The sequence below is a fragment of the Phyllostomus discolor genome, chromosome 8, assembly GCF_004126475.2.
Source record: "Phyllostomus discolor isolate MPI-MPIP mPhyDis1 chromosome 8, mPhyDis1.pri.v3, whole genome shotgun sequence".
NCBI lineage: Eukaryota > Metazoa > Chordata > Mammalia > Chiroptera > Phyllostomidae > Phyllostomus > Phyllostomus discolor.
The window spans coordinates 32974918-32983560 of NC_040910.2; the positions used below are offsets into that span (position 1 = coordinate 32974918).

At 41.8% G+C, this 8643-nt stretch overlaps 1 protein-coding gene across 2 annotated transcripts in view; it reads right to left on the reverse strand.

Annotated features, from left to right (window-relative positions):
* Nucleotides 1–4921, reverse strand: part of HPGD (15-hydroxyprostaglandin dehydrogenase) — a 28748-nt gene extending 23827 nt beyond the window's left edge. Inside the window, exons 1-3 of one of the 2 annotated variants that reach the window (XM_028521959.2) lie at nucleotides 4647–4921; nucleotides 4218–4341; nucleotides 732–838 (exon numbers count right to left, since the gene is read on the reverse strand). In XM_028521959.2, coding sequence (XP_028377760.1) covers nucleotides 732–838; nucleotides 4218–4341; nucleotides 4647–4739 — 324 coding nt within the window. In that variant the 5' untranslated portion in view covers nucleotides 4740–4921. The remainder of the gene's footprint in view (nucleotides 1–731; nucleotides 839–4217; nucleotides 4342–4646) is intronic. The other variant, XM_036032012.1, reaches the window with a different exon arrangement.
* Nucleotides 4922–8643: the final 3722 nt, after the last annotated feature.

An 8643-nucleotide genomic window follows, 5' to 3' on the forward strand; every position in this document is an offset into this window, starting at 1 on the left:
GAATGAAACAGAAATTTTACTTCCTAATTCCATACTTTTGTCATTTTAAGTAAGAGGTAGTCACCAAACATGGTGACAATCACACACATGCACATACAAACACACACACTGACTTTCGGGATAAAAATCTTAATAATTACAAAGTCTAAAAGTCACTCTAGCCTTGTTTTCTGTTATATTTCTGGAATTAAGATTTATTTTTTAAATAAATAAGTAAGCCAGGGTTGGCAATTTTTTTCCCTGTAAAGGACAGGATGGCAAATGCATTATGCATTGTGTATCATACATCTCTGTCCCAGTTATTCAGTTCGGCTACTGGAGCATGGAAGTAGCTACAGACAACGTGCAAATGAATGACTATGGCTGTCATCCTTTTTGCATTTCTTTTCACTTTCTTCAAGCCCTATAGAACCTATTTTTAGCTCATGAGTCATACAAAAGCAGGTGGCATGCTAGCTCAGCCTGTGGGCCATAGTTCACCAGCTCCCAAATTATGCAAGAACCTCTGTTCCCTTTCACATTTTATATGTATCATTTTAGGAGAGATTTATTTTCATAATTAAAAATCTCAATTATCTTCCTATTTGTAAAAGGAATCACCTTATTTCTAGCTTTCTGTAACTTTTTCTGTAAGTCATTGTGTTGTTTCCATGAATATAAAAACCATTTTCCTTGAAAAACATCACATTATTAAATAATTTTGGGTGATAAACATGGTTACGATAGCTTACCAAATTAATTTGCAGCATTTTTTCCCAGTGTTTCTCATCATTCACTCCAGCATTATTGACCAAAATGTCCAGTCTTCCAAAGTGGTCTACAACCTTTCTGAAAGTATCTAACGTCAAAAGAGAGATATTACAGGTATGTTCTTACTTTCCACATACACATTTACATCATATCCTATGCCATGAAATGAATTTTTATTTATCCACCCTGGTATGAAAATTACACTCTTGGACAGCAACTGAATGCCTTGTTCCCCCAAGTGTGGTTTGTGAGCCTGCAGCATCCATCAGCATTACCTGGGATTTATTAGAAAGGTAGAATATGTGACCACCAAAAATCTTAGCTTTACTGAAGCAAAAATCTTAACTTTAATAAGATGCATAGATGATTTGCCTGTACACTGAAGTTTGCTTAGCAGTAACTTAGTGGTGTAAATTTTAGAGAACCGAACCTCCTACACTAAGAGCTCTTAGAAGTCAGGTGGGCAGCCATCGTCTCTCTGTCCCTAAGAAGTTACTGGAGCTGTAGGGCTCAGACTACGATGAGTACCCTTTTTTTTATTTTTATTAAGATTGTATTTATTTATTTTTAGGGAGGGAAGGGAGGGAGAGAGAAAGAGAGAGTGAGAGAGAGAGAGAGAGAGAGAGAGAGAGAAACGAGAAACATCAATGTGCGGTTGCTGGGGGTTATGGCTTGCAACCCAGGAATGTACCCTGGCTGGGAATCGAACCTGGGACACTTTGGTTCCCAGCGCGCGCTCAATTCACTGAGCTACGCCAGCCAGGGCGAGTACCCTTTTTTAATAAGTCATATTATCTTTACAAACTGTAATGTTAAACACATCTTCTTGTGTATTCAAATCCAATCTCATAATTTCAAGGCGTTTTAAGATCCTAGTGAGTAAAATCAACTTTTCATTTTATTCGATTTATTCGATTACTATAACTTCAATATGTACTATTTCATTCTTTTCTTTCTCACACTGTTATCATTCCTTTGTGTAAAAACTATGTTCAATCAAGGTAAAGTGTGCACAGCTTCTGAGGCCTGAAGGTCACTCATTCCATTATCCAGCTACAAATCCAGTTCTTGCAAACCCTCCTAAGCCAGTTCATGCTAGGTTTCACTCCCTGCGTTTTGAGAAACACATTCTTTCTCAGAGTTGACTTTTACATAGTTCTGTTGATTTAAACTGTCTCCCCAGGCCCTTTAACACTGGTTCTCATTCCATTACTTGGGACCATAGATACTAATTGTGGCTGCTCTTCTAAGCGACACTCCGCACTCTAAGGTTTTGGGCCCAACATGTGAGTTCCTTGAAGAAAGTACATCCCCACACACTTTATTTTGATTCAAATGAAGTCATAGAATTACTAATAATCACCAGATATATTGAGGAGGGCATGGCTTAATCAGTTCCCAAATAGATAAATCATTATGCAAGTTAACTGTCAAAAATTGGGCCAAGATATTTTAATATGTTCCCTTTACCATACTGGAATGGAAAACAACAAAATAAAAACTTTACTTTTTCAGGAACTTCTAAGTGCTTCTTAAGATGTCAAATTGATACTAGGAAAGGTCCTCTAGTAAGAGAAAAACCTTTAAAAATATATTTTTTGCATCCCTTCTTAAGAACATTCTCTTCAGAACTCCACAACCACCTTATAGGAAATTAGGTTGTTGAATATATATGTCTAATAGCTTCTTTAATTTTCTTGTTTTCATCTCCACTGTATTCCTTATATTCTACCCTCACCAATGTATAATACACCATCTTCTTTCTGACATAACACTGGATTTGGGGTTCGAGCAACTTAAAATCTAGCTCTTGGTGGCATTTCTATGCTGTGGTACTATTTATCATTTACCTACCCTCCCCCCACCCCCATGATGCATTTCTTCATATATAAAATGAGTTATGTCTTGTTCACCTCCAAACATTTTCATCTCTGTATTTTTATGATTTCAATGAAGTCTCCTTTGGCCACATGTCTAAATTGTTTCAACAGCTGTAGGCAGTACTTAATCCTGAAATTGGAAGAGGCAATGCCATGTTTTCCTGAACTGCAAATAAGTGCTGATGTCCAGATGGCATGTGGATTTCTCATGGCCACACGCCTCCTGGTCACTTATTATGTGTCTGAGTTTCCTCCTCCACAGTCATTTATCCTTAAGGAATGTGTTTACAGCCAAGGTACTAACTTTAAATACAGAAAAGCACAACAATTAAGGTTAAATGTCACATGTGAAACTACATAAATTCAGACAGAAATTGCTTACAGATGGTCTATCCTGTTCCTTATTCCATCCACATGGATGCTGAGATTTGACATGTCTCTATTCTTCATCCAAAACATCATGTGCAATCAACAAAACTTTATCCTCTGGCAAAACATGTTCCCCCAGCACAGTGTTTATAGATCTCTTCCACTCATGCTCGTAGTCCATGTTACACATCTTTATTAGCATTTGCAGATTTTAATTACACATCTTCCTTTAAAACAATTTCCCTTGGGTGTAGGGAACACTCCCTTCTAACATTCTGCTCTATTTTTGTTCTCTTACAGAATATCCCAACATTTTCAAAGAAAGTCACACTTCAGTGTTCCTTTAAGAACAGAAGTATCAGGGTGACTTTCACAGATGTTTTTTTGCTCCCTTGATAAAAAAATGTGCCCAACAATTTACTCAGTCTTTCAATAAAACTTTGTGAGATACAAATATTTTAATTTTCTCTTCTCTCCCCAGAAAAAAAAATGTTTTCATGCACATCTATTTGGCTTCTATATGACCAAGTTTGTTTATATGCCAATAGTGTCCCTGATACTTCACAAGTAGATTGTTCTATACTAAGTGAGTAGACGGGAACAGGAAAGCATTGAGGAAAGTCTGACAGAAACTTGTTTTCTGCCATTCTACTTCTGTAGCACAGCCATGAATACTTTTAAAGCACCATCTCATAGGGGAAAAACCAAAGAGAACATGTGGTTAACAGTATCTAGCATGTCTGTGATGATACCCCTTGAGCTTGCACTCCAGTACATTTTAGAGAGAAACCTGCCACATTTCATTGTCATTGGACTCTGTGTCTTCCAGCTTTCTGGGGAAAGTCGTTTGTCACAGTCCCTTAGTCCATCTTTAACTTTCCAAGTTCCATCTGCAGTTTTAATCATTTAATAACTACTGTTAGCAGTACTGTCTTTGAATTCACGAAGGAATTTTGATTACATTATGCACTGCCAAATGACTAAAATAAAAGGATTTCTCAAGCTGACTTGGATTTCCCCATCCCCCAGCCCTTCTCTCTGTTTTTATGGCTATTGGGATGTCAGCAGGAACACAACACTCCAAGCTATCTATCTCTAGGCTCTCTACAGGAGTCCCAGCTGCCTGCTTACTCCTGGCTGGCTCTCTAGCCCCGGGCTGCCTTCAGGTTATTGCTAGTTCAAGGTGTGTAGCGCCTTGATGGATGGATCCTCTCTTACCTCTCAGTTGTTCCTGGTCGGCCACATCGCAGTGGATGAACAGAGTCTTCTGAGGTTCAAACTGCGCGTCCAGAGAAGCTTTACACTTCATACCTGTTTCACGATTCCAATCTACCAGCGCTACCTATGGACAGAGGAGAGGAGTCCAGGTCCTGCGCAGCTCGTTAAACAGACACACAAACAGTAAATTAGCAGCAGGTAGCTCCTCTTTTGGATCTGACTTTCTGCAGTTAAAGGTCAGATTTTCTCCTAGACCCTTTCAAGGTCTGCTTCTCACGAGAGCCTCAGCCTCAATAGCTTTTGAAAGTGGCAAGGTGGGCACTTGGGGTGCAACCTCCGTATCTCCCCAGGAGCCCCGTGGCTTGGAGAGGGTGGAGGGTGAGTCTCGGGGTGAGCAGAGAAGTTTCTGCGGCCGGATGCCGCTCTTACCTTGGCACCCTTGTGCAGCAGCGCCTCTGCAAACTCTCTGCCGATGCCCTGAGCCGCGCCAGTCACCAGCGCCACTTTGCCGTTCACGTGCATGGTGTGGCCACAGCTTGTGCGTCTCCGCCGCCGCCGCCGCCGCTGCCGCCGCAGCGGCTTTTATGTTCCTGGAGCGCTAGCGACCCGGCCCAGCGCTCTCCTGCAAGTGGGCGGGGATGAAACTGTCAGGCCAACCCTGGGGCACCCAGGACTCTGTCACCTGGACTGAACACTCTCGGGCGCCAAGCTGCGCGATCTTTGCCTTCTTGACTCAGCAACCTCTGGCTTCGTTACTGACGGCGAGCCGACCGGAACAGCAGAAAGGTTATTTTAAAGATTTCCCTCCAGTCAATAATATTGTATGGTGTCAGGTGGGTACTGGAAATATCAGGGGGAACACTTTGTAAAGTATGTGATTGTGTAACTACTATGCTGTACACCTGAAACTGATACAAAATAATGTTGAACGTAAACAGTGATTGAAAAATAAATAAAATAAAATAAAATAAAATAAAATAAAATAAAATAAAATAAAATATTTCCCCTCAGTTCCCCAAGACCACCTCCATAAAACGAGGGCAGAGGAGAGGCTTGGGAGCTTGATTTATTTTGCTTGCCCCCAGGTCTTCTGCTCCCTTGCCCCCAAGACGCCACCCCCGCCCCCACCAAGGAAACAAAGCAAAATTTTAGGGGTGTTGTTCTTTTGCACAATCTAAGCTTTTGTATGAATTCTAATTTCACAGCGTTTGCAGTGGGGGGGGGAGAGCTGAGTTAAGTAACACCCCTATTTTTTACTTTGTTGTGTTTTTGGCGGACTTTTACAGAGTCTGGAGATAATAAGTGAACTGTGCTCTGACCACAAATCCCTGAATCTATTTTTTCATGGCTGGGACTTCAGCAGTCTGTTGACACTTCCATTTCAAATCAGTATCAGTTGTGTGTCATCTTGAGAGCACTCTGCAAGAATTGTCCTCATTTGCTTGCCCAGAACTTCCAGGTCACTGTCAGACTGGTGACTTGTTGGTTCAATGAAATGCTTGTTCAATGAATCATACTCGCTTCGGGGCTTGAAGTTAACTCTGACACAGAGGTTCCCCGTCCTCCAGGAACTTGAGAGGCAGCTGTGTGCCCAGATGCATTCAGCCAAGGCTAGTGTGCTGACCTACTCACTCTTTCTTTTTTTCTTTTTTCATGTGGTTGGCATTTGTTATATGAACAGAGAAATCTAAACAGTTGGGGAGGTGAGCTTTGTGTACTTCTTTGCGGCTTACAGGACACAGGAGGAAAGTACTTGGTCCAGCAGGAGAAGGCGTGTTTAGTGTGGCTGTGTAAGAGAGATACAGGTTTTCAGTAAGCCACTGGAGCAGGTCCTCAAAGTTGCTTTGAAAATGTGCCTTGAAAAAACATTGAGAATTTAAGACAAGAAATTCACATTCTATCACAATAACTAAAATTGTAATGTGAAGAATACATTGAGGCATGATATTGAAAGAGAATACCACAGGACAAAAAATACCATGAAACAAACCAAACCCAATCCCTCCAGCAATACGTGCAGAACATGAAAGAAACTGAACAGTTCCTTTATCAGGAAAGAATTAATGAAAGAGAGTGGCCGGGGAACACGTTGGGAAAGCAAAGTCATGCAGCCCATGTGGGGAAGGTAGTTCCGAGAAGACAGGAGTGGTCAATGGGGCAAAGTGTTCCGATGAGAATAAGGAAAAAAGGGATAGAAAAAAGAAATGCTTTGAATTTTCTGTGCCGATGACTGGTGTCAATAAGTTTAGAAGGCACAGTAAACATTACTTCTAACTAATTACTCTGGATTATCAAAATACATGTGAGATAGAGAAAAATTCGAGACAGTCTTTTGTTGTTGTTCTTGTTTTGTTTTGTCTGTCTTCACCACGTAGGGAAGACTGGGATCTAAGGCATAGTTAGTGCCCCTGACTCTTTCTTCTGAGTTTCCACTCTGCAGTTTTTGTCCAGGCGTGTGCATTCTCCTGTGATGATGGCAACACAGTTAGCCTTCTGAGTTACTTCTTTGCCCCCGAATTTCTTAAACCAATTCAATTTCCACAGTCCTCCAAGTAAATTCTAAAACATAGATCTGATCCTGTTCAGACATCTTCATTTTTTAAATCCTTAACATATTTAAACCTCAGGGCATTGCAGAGGCGGCAGTCTGTGCCCCGTATCTGTGTTGTAGCCACTTTTTTACATGGCCGGAAACCCCGTTGGTTAAAACCTACCCCACTTTCCCAGCATCAGGCCTTTGTCTTAGAGCGTCTGCTCACCTGACTATCCTTCCGCTCCCACTTTCTTCACTTGTCTTCCAACTCAACTGTGAAAACTCCACAGGGGGATACCCCATCCCATTGTCGTGATTATCACATAATCTCTGAATGTATTCAAGGAGAGCTATGTCTTTATCTCTAGACATCTCCAGCAACCAGCCAAAATATGTGCTTGTACTTGTTTAATAAACTCCAGATAAACATGAGATGGGTGTTCAATCAAAAGAAATGGGAAAAACATTCTTTAATTATATTTGACCAATTACACTATTACATTTGTCTTAATTTTTCCCCTTTGCCCCCCTCCACCCAGTGCCCACACCTCCCTCAGACAATCCTTCCACCGTTATTCATGTTTATGTGCATAAGTTATTTGGCTACTCCCCTTCCTGTGCTGTACTTTACATCCCCATGGCTATTCTGTAACTACCTACTTGTACTTCTTAATCCCCTCATCTCTTCACGCATTCCCCCAACTCACCTCCCATCTGGCAACCATCTGGTAACTTCTTTTCTCTTGCTGTTTTCAAGATTCTCTCTTTATCTTTAACCTTTGACCTTTTAAAATGATGTGTCTTGGAGTGGGCCTCTTTGCATCCATCATAACTGGGGCTTTCTGTGCATCCTGGACTTGCATGTCTATTTCCTTCACCAAACTAGAGAAGTTGTCTTTCACTACTTTTTCAGACAGATTTCCAGCTCTTTCTCTTCTCCTGGCACCCCTATGATGAGAATGTAGGACCTCTTGAAGTTGTCCCAGAGGCTGCTTACACTATCCTCATTATTTTTGGATTCTCTTATCTTCTTGTTCTGATTGGTTGTTTCTTGGTGCCTTATGTTCCAAAGCAGTGATTTGATTCTTGGGCTTCATCTACTCTACTGTTGTTTCCCTGTCAATTGTTCTTCATTTCAGTTAGTGTATCCTTTGTTTCTGACTGGGTCTTTTTTATGCTGGAGCATTCCTCACTAAGTTCCTTGAGCATCCTTATGAATAGTGTTTTCAATTCTGCTTGTGATAGACTGCTTATCTGCATTTTGTTTAGCTCTTTTTCTGGAGTTTTGGTCCATTCTTTCATTTGGGCCATGTTTCTTTGTCTCCTCATTTTGGCAGCCTCCCTGTGGTTGTTTCTCTATATTAGGTAGAGCCGCTTGGACTCTGTGTTGGTAGTGTGGCCTAATGTAGTAGGTGACCTGTAGGGTCCAGTGGCACAGCCACCCCTATCACCCAAGCTGGTTACTAGAGGTGCACACTTTGCATGGTGAATACACTCTCCTCTTGTAGGAGTCTTGGTTGCTGTTGGCAGGTCAATGGCAGGGATTTACCCAGACCAGTCAGCTGTAAGGACTGGCTGTGATCACTGAAAACCACCCTTCACCATCCATGGAGGATCAACTGTGCAGAGGCAGGGTGGTGGTGCTCTGATATGGTCTGTAGCTGTCCACTGAGTGTCCTGGCCTTGGGGTTTCCCAGGTAGTGCAGGTCAAGGTCAGCCCCCACCTGTGTTTTGCCTGGGGCACCCTGCCTGAGCTATAAAACAATCTGACAAGGCTGATATTCTTGCTGGGCTTGAAGATTCCCAGCCTGAAGCCAAGATGTGAATCTAATCTGGCTGCTGCTAGGGCTCACTAAAGCCAGCTGGTGTGGGTTGGATAGGATTTAGGAACAT